General features: G+C 49.6%; 5 protein-coding genes across 5 annotated transcripts; 3 read left to right on the top strand and 2 right to left on the bottom strand.

Annotated features, from left to right (window-relative positions):
• Positions 1-496: 496 nt before the first annotated feature.
• sitA (TOR signaling pathway phosphatase SitA) lies at positions 497-1,822 on the bottom strand (the record flags this gene model as incomplete). The annotated part of the gene is made up of 4 exons (XM_026755967.1): positions 497-786; positions 836-1,167; positions 1,221-1,611; positions 1,669-1,822. 4 exons carry the CDS (start codon positions 1,820-1,822, stop codon positions 497-499), a joined length of 1,167 nt encoding a protein of 388 aa, XP_026610981.1.
• A 490-nt stretch (positions 1,823-2,312) lies between these two features.
• On the top strand, positions 2,313-4,109 carry CDV56_102033 (putative nonsense-mediated mRNA decay protein Upf3; the record flags this gene model as incomplete). The annotated part of the gene is made up of 2 exons (XM_026755652.1): positions 2,313-2,563; positions 2,621-4,109. The coding sequence occupies 2 exons, from the start codon at positions 2,313-2,315 to the stop codon at positions 4,107-4,109; spliced, it is 1,740 nt and encodes a 579-aa protein (XP_026610980.1).
• Positions 4,110-6,855: 2,746 nt separating this feature from the next.
• Positions 6,856-8,966, top strand: CDV56_101356 (fungal specific transcription factor domain-containing protein; the record flags this gene model as incomplete). The annotated part of the gene is made up of 5 exons (XM_026754975.1): positions 6,856-7,078; positions 7,136-7,341; positions 7,420-7,808; positions 7,914-8,465; positions 8,522-8,966. 5 exons carry the CDS (start codon positions 6,856-6,858, stop codon positions 8,964-8,966), a joined length of 1,815 nt encoding a protein of 604 aa, XP_026610979.1.
• Positions 8,967-12,156: 3,190 nt separating this feature from the next.
• On the top strand, positions 12,157-13,185 carry CDV56_100706 (pyridoxamine 5'-phosphate oxidase family protein; the record flags this gene model as incomplete). The annotated part of the gene is made up of 4 exons (XM_026754325.1): positions 12,157-12,549; positions 12,641-12,975; positions 13,028-13,101; positions 13,151-13,185. The coding sequence occupies 4 exons, from the start codon at positions 12,157-12,159 to the stop codon at positions 13,183-13,185; spliced, it is 837 nt and encodes a 278-aa protein (XP_026610978.1).
• Positions 13,186-13,517: 332 nt separating this feature from the next.
• CDV56_100386 (aldehyde dehydrogenase family protein) lies at positions 13,518-15,268 on the bottom strand (the record flags this gene model as incomplete). Its single annotated transcript, XM_026754005.1, has 4 exons — positions 13,518-13,747; positions 13,799-14,219; positions 14,357-15,137; positions 15,207-15,268. 4 exons carry the CDS (start codon positions 15,266-15,268, stop codon positions 13,518-13,520), a joined length of 1,494 nt encoding a protein of 497 aa, XP_026610977.1.
• Positions 15,269-15,503: the final 235 nt, after the last annotated feature.

Raw genomic sequence — 15,503 nt, 5'->3', positions numbered from 1 at the left:
AGTTCGGGACGCATCCCGGACCATCGGCAGATGATGCCTCGGTCAAGTGCCGGCCAATGAACAATGAGATCAGGAGAACCAGCATAACGACATGGAACAAGAATATATTCAGCCATTGAAGCTATCCAAAGCAGTGTAACACGTGCCAAGCCCGCTACGTGGAAAGAATACTTCACATGAAGCAGGTGATCCCAGATCTCCACTGCAAACCAGCAGGTAGGAATGAAAAGCACGGATAGAGTCTATTGCACGCATGCAAGGTATCATAGTGGAAGCATACAAGCCGATAAAGCGAGTACTCATGCTGCCCTCTTCGGCACAAAGACGAAAGTATCGTTAGTGGAGTCTAAGATCATTATATAAATCATCATCACTGCCCACACTGGCAACATAAGACAGAACCATCAAGCATACTAGGACGCCAGCGTCGATGCGGGTCAGGTATCTCCCGTAATTCTCAGAAAATATGCCAAAGCAAGAATGCGAAAGAGGTATTCTACAAAAAGTACTCGCTGCGGCCCGGCCGCGATATGGGAACATGTCGTTGGTCGTCGCTGACAGCACTGAACAACTTGAACGTCGGTCTGAGGTCGTCACCAATCTCGCAGACGGACGCCAGATTTCCGCATCGGTAACAGTAGTTGGGCGCACTCCAGACAGTAACCACATTTTGGTTCGCAAAGTGATACTTGTAGCCCTCATTCACCAATTGATGCGCTCGGGCGATCAATGTCAAGTCGTTGACGTGACAGAATTCGTCGGCCACCTTGTCACCGAACAGCCAACCTATGAATTGTAAGCATTTGACCAGGCGTCAATGAACAACAAGACCGACCTGCTCCTCTGGGGCTGACAGCCCACGTTTCCACATCGTCTGGGTCTGACCACACAAGGTCACAGAAGGCGCCTTCATGCGGAATCTCCTGGGCTCTGGCAACCACACGAACTTGGTCCAAGGTCCGTATCTCTGGACTCAATCCTCCATGTACACACAACACTCTACCGTCGATGATGGCACCCAATGTCATGAAGTCAAATACTTGACAGCAAGCCTTCCATACAGAGGCATTTCCGTACTTCTGAAAGCATTCCTCGTAGAATCCGTACACCTGCGTAATCTGACGAGATTCGTGATTTCCGCGGACCAGTGTTACCCGGTCAGGGTATCTGGAAGAAGTCAGTCCTGGTATGTAGCAGAGGGAGCTATGGCGTGCACTCACTTGGCTTTGAGACATAATAACAATGTCAGGGTTTCCAGACTGAAGTATCCTCGATCGACATAATCACCCAAGAACACGAAATTCCGCTTGAGCTCTATATCCCTTGAGCCAGCGCTCGAGGACCGGTTTCTTTGGCTCGCATTGGAGTCTTCGCCTCCTTCCTCCGGCGCAGGGGCGTTTTTCAACTTCTTTCGTAGCTTGGGATCTGAAATCGTGGACGGAGGTTCGATATCTTCGGATGTAATGACAGCTGACTGCGTCTTCGGGGCCTCCACCGCAGACTCGTCGGGCATTCCGCCCGATACCCGGAAAAGCTCAAGCAAATCGTAAAATTGGCCGTGGATGTCGCCACAAATCGTGACCGGTGTTGATACGGGCTGGATGTTCGATTCTTCGCAAGTCTCTGTTAGAGCCGGAGCATATCCCTTGATCCCCTAAGCAGACTCACCCTCCATCATGTACTCCTTGACGATCTCGCAAAGCTGCTTCATGTGTGGTTCGGACAGATACTTGCAATCTTTGGCTGCCTCCAGCCATTCATCTGGACCTGCATTGCGCTTCAGTTTGGCCGGCCCCGGCTCAGGAATCTTGCTGTCCACCATGGTGCGGTGCGATGAATGAAGCGACGGAGGGATAGTTCGATCGAGTTGGTGAGAGGGTCGAGGTAAAACTTGATTAGAAGGCTAGCAGAATGGGATTATAAAGATCACTTTCTTGATATACTTAATGAACGGCGGAGGATCTTGACAACGACGAAAACAACACAAGTTTACTTGCGCGAACGTATTTCCCCGCAGGAAGTTGGGTCCTGATCGTCTGTGCAGGGTCGCGTGCTTGGCGGCCCTCGTGTCCCGTAGTTCACTCGCCGCAACATACCCAGGTGGTTTCCAGCATTGATTTCATCTTGAACCGAAGGGTATCTCTTTGTCAACTCAGGTAGGACCAACCTCACTTTCATTTCATTCTCACTGGTCTTTGTTACCTCGAATTTCGAATATTAGATTGTCCGCAGCCTCTTCGTTCTCAGAAATTTACGTTGTCTCGCACCCTAGTCGGAGTGTAGATCCCGCCCACCCCTCATAAGTATTCATCATGACGCAGATGTCCGATAGCAAGTCAACGGGGGGTGTACTTCAGATTTCTGCAGCTGCAACGCAGAAGAATGCATCAACAGCCTCCAAGAGGGGTCCGAAGCCAGCTGGTCCACGACTCAAATTGCTCGTGAGACGGTTACCGCCGGGTTTATCTCAATCCGAGTTCGAAAATGCGCTGGGCTCCGAGTGGATGGCTGGAGCAGGAAGAGTCGACTGGTACCAGTATAAGCCCGGCAAGGTATCCAAAGAGTCAGTGCCAGCTCTTAGGGATCAAATCAGCATATTTTCAAGCTAATATCGATGCAGCCATGCCAAACCTTCCAGACCCTCCCGCGCCTACATCCACGTTACATCCAGCGAGCATATTGCGCCTCTATCAGATAAAGTTCGACAGACATCGTTCCTAGACGCTCGAAATACCTTCAATGATCCCGTGCTGCTGGGGCCGCCGTCTCTAGAGTTCGCCCCCTACGCCAAAATTCCTGGTAGCCGTGTACGGAAGGATGCCCGCCAGGGGACCATTGATCAGGATCCCGAATTCATCGCCTTCCTCGAAAGTCTGACTCAGCCTATTACAAAACCTGCCACGGTCGAAACTCCTACCGATGCCGAAGAAAAGAAGGAAACGGTGACCACTACGCCTCTCGTGCAGTATATCAAGGAAAAGAAGGCCAACAAAGCAAAAGAGGCTTCCAGCAAGTCCTCGAGGCATGCAAAGGGCGAGAAGGAGTCCAAGTCGGAGAAGGTACAAGCGAAGAAACTTTTGCAACGGCCGGACAAGGATGTCGCCCAGGCGCCGACAGGAGAAAAGGCAGAGAAAAAGCCCAGGGCCTCAGACAAGGCGACAAAAGAAGCAGTGAAAGCAGCAAACAGGGCTGCCAATGCTGCTGCTAAGCAAGTCTCTAAACCAGCAGCGACCCAAAATATAAGCAAAGATAGTCCTCAGCCTGTTCCAACTGAACGGAAACGCGAGCGTAATAACATCGCTGCGGCAGCCAAGATTCTTCAGCGAGACTTGGGGCTTGCACCTTCAGGCGGCCGTCGGAGGGCTGGTAAGGGTGCTTCTACCGAGACGGACACGAGCATGAAAGAGCCGGACGCTGCTGCCGCTGCTGCTCCAGATACTGGCAAGAAGGATATCAAGTCTGGGAAACCCGCGTCACCATCGCAACAAGGGGCTTTAAAGAGCAAAGCCAACGCTACCCCTCCGTCCGGCGAGCCTGCGTCGTCTCGTGCTCAGCCTGGTCCGAACGCACCTCCTACTAGCGCTCCATCCGCACCGAAGCAGTCGAAATCAGCCAAAGGCAAGCCAGCCACGCCAATTACCTCACCTACGGCTACGCAGGCATTCCTCAAGCACGCCAATCCATCACAAGGGGTTACGGAACCATTACTTGAAACTGCATTTGCATCTTTTGGAAAGATCTTGAAGGTGGAGATTGACAAAAAGAAGGGATTTGGCTACGTCGACTTTGCAGAACCGGATGGTCTTCAGAAAGCAATTGCCGCGAGTCCTGTCTCGGTCGCGCAGAGTCAAGTCGTCGTGCTTGAACGCAAGATAAATCCTGGTGCAGAAAAGGGTCGCGGCAAGGGTCGCAGCGAGCATCCCGCCCCTGTTAATGGCAGCAGCAACAACAGCAATCGTGGTGCCAAGCAGGGCTCAGAAGGGGGATCTGGACCAGGAACACCATCTTCGTCTCGTGGACCGCGTGGTGGTCGTGGATCCAGGAACAAGGGCAGTTCGAAGAGCAACGGAGCAAATGCCAGTGGGAAGACCGGTGGGGAGGCGAAATGAGAGGGCGAAATGAGAGATGCATACAGAAAAGCATGTTGCATGGTACAGTGTAGTGATACCCATCTAATGTCTTAATGAAACCGAAAGTTTCCCGTATGCCCTTTTTTATAAAAAAGCGACCAAGAGCGAGAGGTAAATGCGTAGTTAAATTTACTGCTTGGACATAAGAGGGACGATGAGCGGTTATGTTCTCCACCGACAAGAAAAATTTGCGAGCTACAATTCAAGTCTACTGTGGGAAAAAAACAAGTTATCATGCAGAAAGTCCTTATTTCTTCTATCTAACCTGAGTAGACGAAAAGTGAGCAAACTCCGATTTCCTGATTACACCAACATCAAAGTGTAAAAGAGGGGGCACCTTTCAGACCTCCTCGACACCCACCAAGTCCGACCGACCGAAGTCTAGACGTCAGGACAAGGTCAAGATCATCACCACTCCCTGGACCAGAGCAACATCCAACAGCCCGAACAAGCCCGTTTTGCAACGAGTCGTTCAGAGCGTCGGAACGAAGCAAGGTCGAGGCGGGAGTAAGAACGGCTTCACTTTAGGGCATCGAGGACATAGCAGTCATCAGCAAGGGTGGAGATTCTGTGGCTCTTTAGAAGAGCTCAGAGGTGGGACGTCTACTCTAAAGTGATTCTTTGAACTGTGGCAGAATTGTTAGCAAGATGTTTTTGACTCGAAGTCGAGAGGTTTTCCCAAAGGTAGGGAGGGGGAGAACATACGTAGAGTCGCTTGATTTTCAAAATGAATGGGATTCTGGGGCCTTTTATATTTGCGACCTGGCGCTAGCGAGTGCGCTACCCGCAAGCGAAAATTTTGCTGTTTGCTTGGTTTGCTCGGTGGGCCACCCGCTGGACCAATCAGACTTGGTGAACAATTTTCCGCTCCGCTGGCTGGACTGTCACCGAGCTCGCCAGCGAAGGGGATCCAGTTTAAAACTTCAACATCAGGGATGGTTCCTGTGAACATCCCCTTCTCAGTGGCTGTTGATTGGCTTCATGAGGATACGATGACAAATGGGAACTCATAGAATGCCGTGATTTGAAAGCAAGAGATTCGAGAACACCGTCCATGCCATCCGACGGTCCGAGTCTTCTTTACAATTCAGATGCCGGTCTGGATCTGGACTTGCCTGAGAAACAGAAATGTGATCAATTATTAGTATGATTCTTTCACTTGAGCTGCCTTTGGCAGACAGGTCAAAGTGACCTGTGAGGCTGTGAGCAGTACCTATCATAGTATGGCGTTTGCTTATTGCGGAATAGTATCTCCTTAGCTATTTCGGCATGCCGAAGTTGAAACCATGTATCTGTAAATACTGAACTTTCCATTGAAGCAGAAAGCAGAATTACAGGCTTAGGGATGACTGTAGACTCCATTCATCCAATGCCAACCCGGATCATTCTGGGATGATGGCCTCCATCATGATCGGTCCGAGTACCACACTTCTACAAGACTCCGGGACAATATAGTCAAGCTGCTCGATTACACCTACTCCTTCATATGAGGGCCTATCAATTGCATCTGGCACTCTATATGGAGGAAACTTAGAGTCCTCATGGTTGTATTCAAGTTGAGAGTCGAGCTTACAAAACGCAATGACCCTACACTACGTAGATCTTTTCTCACTGTTCAAAATGACACTGAGGCTCTTGGTCTGCGGTGTGCCAGAGACTCGACATTAGGATTCGTGTACGGAGTAGTGTTAAGTCACACTGCGTTGCTATCGACACTATTCGAGTAGTTAACGGCATTGCGGTATCTGCTTAGTTCTGTCTGCTGCGTCCTGTTGTCGAGGGGTTTCTTGTGCTGATTAAATTTGCTTGAGCTTGCCTCGACCATTTTTTTCTCTCCTTGGAACAAATACGTCCCGGTCTCGAACCAGTGACCTAAACTAGGGGTCAAAAAAAAAACGTAGATCTATCCCTTCGGGCAAAGGGGAAAAGACGAAGTTTAATCTACATTCATAGACTAATATCCTCTAATATCCATCTCAAACCTGGAAAGGCTTTCTCATGAGCTTCGCCATGAATCCGATTTTCCACCTCTACTGTGGATGATCATGTTGTTGAGGTATTGATATTTTGCAGTTACTAGAGAACAGGCTGGTCCAGCCGATGCGCAAGCGATGTGTGAGTTGTAAAGTTGTTGGGGTCTGTGCTTGGTTTAAGTATATATATATCTCGCTACAGTTTGGTCGGCTGCCACATATTTCGATGTTCATGGTCATGGAGAAAACTTCAATCGCAACATCTGTCGATAGTGTGATTGCATCACATTCATGATAACCATACACCTTACAACCCAATGGAGATTTTTCAAACATCGACGAAGCTCTCAGGTACATCAAGTCACGGGACTTATCTGTCGGAAGAGGGATATTTGGAGATCATAAGTACCCCCCGCCCACATGAGAGTTTCAACGACGACGATAACCGATAAGCCGAATAATAAAGCATGGCTCAAATGCGGGGAGACCTTATCTCCCCCCTGCAAGACTGGAAAAATAAAATGTCATCGGTACTCAAGCTATTTTGACAGCCGCATCGCTTCCAACGACATGAACATGTGGATCTCCGTCGTTGCTAGACATTGATATCGGCTATGGCACGACCAAAAGTACATCCCGCCAACCGTCTGCGGGCATACGAGGCCTGTCTATTTTGCAGAACATCCAAGAGGAGATGTAGCGGATCTTTCCCATGCCAAAACTGCATTCGGAAGGGACAGGCGCATTCGTGTATGCCAATCAGACGAAGGGAGTCATTCTCAGCTTCAGGGCAACCCAACACGCCGGATGCGCCAAGCCGGCCTGTTGTTGCTATCACGCCGTCCCAGATACCGTCTTCCACAGATCCCCAATGTCATGCACAGCTCCAGACCTCTGTCGACCAGGGATCGGCCTCTCCTGAAGCACCACACAAAACGCGTCCTCGAATGTTGCGCAACCTGCAGGGGGAAAGAGGTATGTGTGGCAGCTGATAATGCCACACTGAAACACTCGGGCTGACATGTTTTCCAGTCTATGTGGGCAGCGCTGCGTCGCTATCCTTCCTGCAGTTACTGCGAGATACAGTCACCCAACATATAGGCCCATCACAGTTCTCACACAATGTTAGATTGGAGGACATGCTCGAAACAGAAGCGCCCAAGAATGTCTCGCCGGACTTTGAAGACCAGTTGGATCTCGAGCAGCGTCAAGCCTTGCTTCAAGCATACCAGATTGCAGTAAGATATACCAGACCTGTCCGAGGCTTTATTGAACCGAGTCCGTCGAAATACCCCGCTGATCATCTGTGCCTACAGACAAGTAGCTTCCTCTATCTGATGCGGGATTCGGAATCGATGCAGCTTCTACATAATCGGCGCTCCGACACCAGCCATGCACAAAATACAACAGCTCTACTCGACATCATGATTGCCATTGGCGCACAGTCGCATAAGCACGACCCGACGAAAGAGCAAATTGAGCACTTCTTCTTTGCGAGGGGGCAACGCCGGGCGTTTGTCAGCATGCTGGAGAACCCCAGTCTAGAGATGGTATGCTTGTTTCTGCTGATGTCGTTCTACATGCTTGGTGCGTGTCGCAGAAATGCTGCTTTCATGTATCTTGGGGTGGCCGCTCGAGCAGCTGTGGCGCTCGGTCTACACATCGATGTCTCTGGTTCGCTACCGGTCAACGAACAGCACCGAAGGTATCTCCATGGGTTCACTGTGATGTCACTTCTTCGCTAATACACAATATCCTAAAATAGAGCATGTGTTTGGATGAGTTTATGCAACCTTGATCTCCTCGTCAGCTCCATCCTCGGGCGACCCCCCGCAACAGCGTCACTCCGCTGGGAATCAGGAGCCAGCATCACTGAGGCAGTACAGCACAATGACCTTGCCGAGGAAGGACTGGTGGCATTATATAATCTCGCCAAAATTCTGGATGAGACGATCACTCGCTTGTACAGCGAAAAGGCAGCTTCAGCGCAGGCCGCCGAGTCGATACTGGAGAAGCTTAAGCGGTGGAGCGATGGTCTGCCGGAATCTTTGCTTGCGCCCCCAGGCACGGAACAGGAATGTCTTGCTGCTCAGGACCGTGTCATAGGCAGCTTGCACATCGCCTGTTCCTACCACTTTGCCGTCATCATAGTGACGAGACCATTCCTGATATCAGCCCTTGGAGTCCGGCTGGCCCGAGTACATGACAAACTCGCTGAACGAAATCTGGGCGACGTCTTCTTAGAGAACCCCGTACATTCCCGGCTGGCGCTCGCCTGCACAGACTCAGCCCTTTACATGCTTCAAACTTGCCTGGAGATTCATCGTTCCCATTTACTCCTAGGAAACATGTGCATCCTAAAGTGAGTTGTACACACAACGTAACATACTGCCTATGCTAAATGATTATCTCCATCAGAGCCTTCATCTTCGCTGCAGCTCTCGTTGTCGGATTTTCGCTCTTCTCGCAAAGAGACCCAAACCCCGATCTCGAAGAAGCCTTCACTGGCGCCATCGACATCCTCCACATGTTCTCCCAGCAGTCCGCCCAAGCGGGCCACTACTACGAAATTCTCACGTTTCTCCGCAACGCTATCGCCGAACAACGCCAACGACTCTCGAACCAGGATCAAAGCAGCAAAAGCCAATATGTGAGCAAGCTTTTCAGCTTGAATGGCCGTAGGGCATCACGCCAGACGGAGGGCGGGAGCACCGGTAATCTGGCCACACTGACGAGTCCCTTTGATATCAACAGCGTCCCATTGGAATGGGAGGGCATGGAGCTACCGTTGTGGGATAGCTTCCCCTTTACAGAAGAAACACTTCCGCTGCAAGACAGAACGAGTGATATGAACCCACTGTGAATGCATCATTCCGAGCCACTGTTTAATTTGACCTTCCATTTGGTATTGTAGTTCTGTGCACCGTCTTCGCAAACCGTCACAATGTATCACTAGTGGCCCAGGATTCTGAATAGAGAGCTCGACCAGTCTACCAGATTCATTTTGACCGTCAAACCTTTCCCTACCTATCAGCAGTATCCCGGATATTTGTGTCACAATCCAGAACATCTACTGCCGTTTCTTAACAATACACTCTTCTAGGATGTTTGACAGGCCAAGGCTCAGAGTCGTCCCATGTCGATTTCCGCCTTTAACTTTTTATTGTATTGACTTTATCTTGTACAATACAGTTTTCACATTCTCAACCTGCTACTACTCCATCCATGTATGTTGATGATACCCCACATATTTCATGCTTGTATACCGAGTTGGGAAATAATATGGCTTCATCTCTACCCATTTAGGCAAGTTGTGGGACGGGTAGCTTCTTTCCTAAACAAAAGATTTGATTGCAATACCTCACATTCATAGAGTGGCCTCACTCTATATTACTGTGAATACTGCTATGAGACAGCTTCCTTCTAGCTTTACCATGTCTGGGAAAATGATAATGAATAAGCTGTAGCATGTCCAGAAATGTTGTGTTCTAGTGAATACTTGTCTAAGCATGTGATCCACAAATACCTCAGCAGACTTCTCTCCTAAAAGGTCCTACCTAATCTCCCTCACTACTGTTTTCAGGCCGCAGAGACTCTAAGAACTTGCCTCTCATACTGATGAATTACCCTTTAATGTTTTCTCTACCTTGAACATCACTGTACTGATTTCTCGCTCCTGTCATCATCCTTTTCGTCTCTTCTGTTGCCTGGCACTCTTCTCATTCAACCAAGCAATTCCACTTTAAAAGTGAGTAACTTGACGCACGAGGAATAATCCTTCTTGCGATACAATCACTGGACATTGACAGCCGATTCTTTTTGCCTCGAACTGACAGGCGTTTTCTGACGGCTGCCATATGGATGTGGAAGGTACGTCACGGCATCCTTTCGATGAACTTCCCTGGTAAGAACACACCTGTTTTCTTCTCCCATCTTGCATTCCTCACCAGAATACCCTCTTCAGCACTCATGTTTTCTCTTTTATCGACAAATTCATCTCTCAGTTAGCCCGTCATTCTCCAATAATCTTTCGCTGACCTGTCAGCAACCGAAAGAGCTATCGAAAGCCCGTCAATGCTTCTCGGGCACCGTCATGGCCTTCGAGGAAGGCTCCGACTCAGTCGTCGACTTATCAGCCTCTCTGCAATCCGCAGAGGCAGAGAAAGCTTCTATAATCCACAGAAATTCACCACTACATGTCTCGCGGGGGTAGACTTCGATGATCTCGAAAGCATCAGAACGCCTGTTCCGGTCGAGACTCATTAGTCTCGTGTTTTCCGGTGCGATTGCCAACAGACTACTGGCTAAAGAGAGCCTGGCAAAGCTTGAGAATGCCTTTTCAGAAGGACCAAATGGAACAAGCACCAGAGAATTCTATCGTACCACCTCTTAATGATCAAGCCTACTCGAGGTACGATGCTTCCTATTCCCGGGCTTTTTTTTTTGGTTCTTGGACGGACTCTGACTTCTTTGAACGTAGCGAGGGGTGCTCTGCTGCGCTTCGCAATAAAGACCCCAACCTCAACCTTTCCTTGATCATCCCCACCTTCTGTTTCGGTCCTAACCCTTTCTTGGGCTAGGAGACCTCATAGTGGACGTCCTTAGCATGAGAGGTCACTTTCCTGGTACGCAGCAATTCCCTTTCCGTCGCACTATCTCAAATAGAAGGCTGAAGAGATGGGAAGCAAAGATTCTCAAAAGCAACCAAAGCATTTCTCATGAGCGGGTCCATATCCTCGACCCCTTTGTCTTTACTGTCGGTTCGAGTTTTGCTGCTCTCGTTGCTTATGGAAACTGTGGAAAATCCTGTATGCTATTGTTCGGATCTCTGACTTCGACAAGTCCACCTGTAAACGGATATTGGACATCAACTCCGCTTACAATCGCGTTTTGTCATAGTGAAAGCATTACTCAGGCCAAGGAGGCGGGCCCATGACTTTAGTGCCCTGCCTTCGGACATGCTGCTTGATCCTGTCCCGTGTGGACGGCTGACGCTCAACTGCCCTGGCATACTCAGTTACGCCTGACCCCAGAGCAAATTGAAGATAACAATGGTCATCTTGCAACCTATTCTTGGTCGACGATGTCATTCATCACTTCTGGGAAGAGCTTCGTATTGGAGGCTTTCCGTTGTGTCTGTTTAGTGACATAAACATAGACAATGCAGTAATGGGGCTTGTAAGACCAAGGGACGGAGAGCCAAATATTGGCAGCTTCATGGGACTTTGAACATATGTGCAGCTGTAAAAGCTGGAGTATGTAATTATGCTGATGTCCTCAGACACATAGCCATGCTTGTTCATCAAAACTTGATACAGTTGATCACGAACTCTTTTCAGTGTATTCGATGCGCATAATTCTTCTTTCGTCCCGGGAGTGTTTTTTCACCAATAATGAGTATGTTCTATGATCGAAATATTCGTATCAGATGTATCATAATTTCATACAAGACCACAAGTATGATTTTGCATATCCACAATCCCATGAAGAAGTCAATGCTGGATGTGGTGGGTGAGAAGTGAAAACTGATTGTGGGGGGACGTTCGGGGTAATGCACCGCGAGACGCCTCCTCGGGTTATCTACCCCGACACGGAGTACATTATGACTCCTAGTACAAGCATAGAGGGGAGACGAAACTGGAACTCCTCTCCCAGTTCCGAGAATGATAAATGTGAGCTTGTTACTAACAAATCAACGTCCAAGGAAAGGCTTTCGCGAAGATGGCTCTTTCTGGGGAGGACTGCCTGAAAAGCCTGTGGTCCTAACGCAAGTTCTCATTGGGATCAGAACACAAAATTTCATAATGACTACGGAGACGTGACTGAGACAATTCACCTCCATAATAGCGATACCGAGGATTATATCAATACCTCGAGGCAGGAAGGAGGTGTAAGGAATGACAACATGCGGAGCGTTACTCTTATTCGAGTCACACAGAGACTCCGGATCACGAATCCCTGCAATGTCTCACCAGATGACTCATTATTGGCCGTCACTATGGACATCTCACCATCGTATCCCAGAGGTCTTCATCGTCCCATTCAACCACACCATGCCTCACTTCTATCCTTCGATCTCCCCAGAACTCCGCGACTGGGCTCTCCGCCAGAGCGTCTTCTTCGTGGCCTCGGCCCCACTGCGCGGCAAACATGTCAATCTCTCGCCAAAGGGCCTGCCCGATGCTTCGTTCGCCATCCTCAGCCCAAACGAAGCAGCGTATATCGATGCAACGGGGTCTGGCAGCGAGACCATTTCCCATCTGAGAGAAAACGGTCGGATCACGGTTCTGTTCTGCTCCTTCGATGCTGCCCCACGCATCTTGCGCTTCTTCTGTAATGGCTCGGTGATCGAGTGGGATCAGCCCGAGTTCCCGAATTACTTGGAACGCATGGGAAACAAGAAGGTCCTCGGGGCGCGTGCTATTATACGTTTGGATGTTTACAAGGTCTGATTAGTGATGTTATTACTTCGTAGTATCTTTTCGATCGAATACACTGGTCGTAAGGATCCAGTAGCTAAACCACTTGTTGTCGCAGGTCCAAACCTCCTGCGGGTACGGGGTCCCGCAACTGGCCCTCGCACTCGACCCGGAGACTCACGAGCCCAAACCGTACCTCAAAGACCGCGAGACTCTGGTCCACTCTGTCAGAAACAAGGTCGAGAAGAACCAGCTCCGCTCGTATCAGCAGCAGTGGAATGTGCGCAGCTTGGATGGGTTGCCGGGGCTCTGGTCTGCAATCAAGGACAATGGGCGGTCCGTGTGGGTGGGCCGAGCGCGGAACTGGTTGCGGCACCATGGAGAGGAAATTGAGATGGTGAAGACGTCGTTGCTGTGTTTGTTCTTTGCTATGACTGTTCTTCGCTATATGGGGTATGAGTGGGGTAGATAGGAGGTGCAGTAGCTCGTACTGGTAGCATCACAGAGTCAGCGGCTGGCTATCTCTCTACGATTCCTACCTCAGCTTTGAAGCAGGGCTGATGCAACACATGAAGAACGGTTCAAGGGCGAAACTTTGGGGTAACCGACTGACTAAGCCGCAATGTAGTAGGGGTCGGTTACGCCGTTTTTCTTGAGGCTTAGAAATAGATAGGTGTGTTGGCATGATTGAACTGTACGGTTTGTAGGTGAAAGGCGGAAGATAGAATCGACCTTAACTGCTGTATGTCTGGCATGGCGTTATACTGCCAGTGGTACTGATAGCAATGCTACAGGAAGAAATCAAAGGTAGATACGACGCTTCAAGTCTAGGGTACGCGATCTAGGGTGATTGCTGGCATCGCTAGTATGATTCAAAGGACTATGAATGTCACTATCTGAGAATTCTCATCCTTGAGATTATTTCATGTCTGAACGTAAAAAAAAGATTCGTCAATCACAGCAATGTCGTTCGAAAGCGCAGCCTGTCATCGGCTTCAGGGGAATGGGCAATCGCCTGTCCGAACATGCACTGTCTTAATCTGAGTATAGTTCTCCAGAGCGTAAGCGCCGAGTTCACGGCCAAGACCCGATTCTTTGTAGCCACCGAATGGTGCCTGGTACGAGATCATGTTGTAATTGTTGACCCAGACAGTTCCAGCTTTGATGGCGTTTGATACGCGAACTGCTGTATTGATGTTTGTGGTGTGGACAGCAGCGGCAAGACCTGTCCATGAGATTAGCACGGATGAAGCAGTTGCATATCTGGAACACCTACCATAGTTGGTGCTATTAGCAAGCTTGATGGCCTCCTCCTCTGTGCTGAATTTCTGCACAGTGCAAACAGGGCCGAAGATCTCTTCTTGAACAATCTTCATCTCGCCATTGACATCCGCAAAGATAGTGGGCTGGATGAAGTATCCCTTGTCACCATGGCGTTCTCCGCCAGTGACCACTCTTGCACCAGCCTGCTTCCCATCTTGAATATAGCCCATGATGCGATCGAACTGCAGCTGCGAAACCTGAGGTCCCTGGAATGTCTGGAGATCGAAAGGATCGCCGACTTTGTTCTGTTCCGCCCGCTCCTTGAACCGAGCCAGGAATTTCTCGTAGATCGACTCCTGGACAAGAATACGGGATCCTGCACAGCAACACTGGCCATGGTTGAAATAGATTCCAAACGACACCCATTTCAAAGCCTATAATTTGCGCAAAATTGATGTTAGAAACAAATGAAATGTGGTGTTGCGATGAGGGTGCAGTTTGGGGGACTGAACGGGGCGGGGAATTCGAGAGATGCCAAGAACCGCGGAGGAATTCATGGGGTTGAACCTACGTTCTCAATGTCTGCATCCTCAAAGACAATGTTGGGGGACTTTCCACCAAGCTCAAGAGTCACCTTCTTGAGGTTGCTCTTAGCGGCGGCCTGGAGAATGGTACGGCCGACAAGGGTGGAACCAGTGAAAGCAACCTTGTCAATGTCCATGTGGCTAGAAATAGCAGCTCCAGCAACACGACCAAAGCCAGAAATAATGTTGATGACACCAGGGGGGAAGCCAGCTTCCTTGATCAACTTAGCGGCATAGAGGGCGGACAGGGGGGTCTGCTCAGCAGTCTTGATGACGACAGTGTTACCAGCTGCGATGGCAGGGCCGATCTTCCAGGACCACATCAGAATGGGGAAGTTCCAGGGAATGATCTGACCGCAGACACCGATGGGTTCGTGACGGGTGTAGGTGAGAGTCTCGGGGTTGGTGTCAATGGTCTGACCGTGGATCTTGTCAGCCCAGCCACCGTAGTAGCGCAGGCAACCGGCAGCATTGGCCAGGTCAATCTTAGCGATGGTGAAGGCCTTGCCGTTGTCGAGAGCCTCGATAGAAGCAAGAGTGTCCATATCACGCTCCATCAGATCGGCCAGCTTAGTAAGCATACGGCCACGCTCGCTGGGAGTAACCTGGCGCCAGGCACCCTCGAATGCCTTGCGAGCAGCAGCAACGGCGATGTCGACATCCTTCTCAGTAGCTTCGTGGACAGCAACGATGGGCTTCTCGTTGGTGGGGTTGATGGTCTCGAAGGTCTTGCCCTCAACACCCTTCACGAACTCATTGTTGATGAACCTAGGAACGAGAAACAATTAGAACAACATGAATAGAGAAGTAAAGATAGGATATACAAGGAAAACATACAAACCCAAGGGCTGCTCATATTTGCCCTGGGGGGTCTCGATAGTGGTATAAAGGTCGGACATGTTGGGATGTATGAAATGATTAGTAAGAAGTAGGGTAGGGGTATCACAGAGGCAGAAAGACAGGGGATAAGGAGGGAGGGACGACTCTCATTATTATAATAAGGTAACCATGGCAGAGGCCAGAGGGACCTGGTGTATCAAGCTCTTGTTGGTAAAGGTAAAGGAGGCGAGGGGAAAGTCATCTGAGACGATACGTAACAGGATCCAGTAATTACCTACGATTGCTGTATGTTTC

This window comes from Aspergillus thermomutatus, assembly GCF_002237265.1.
Source record: "Aspergillus thermomutatus strain HMR AF 39 chromosome Unknown NODE_261, whole genome shotgun sequence".
NCBI lineage: Eukaryota > Fungi > Ascomycota > Eurotiomycetes > Eurotiales > Aspergillaceae > Aspergillus > Aspergillus thermomutatus.
This window is presented reverse-complemented; position numbering and strand designations above follow the sequence as displayed.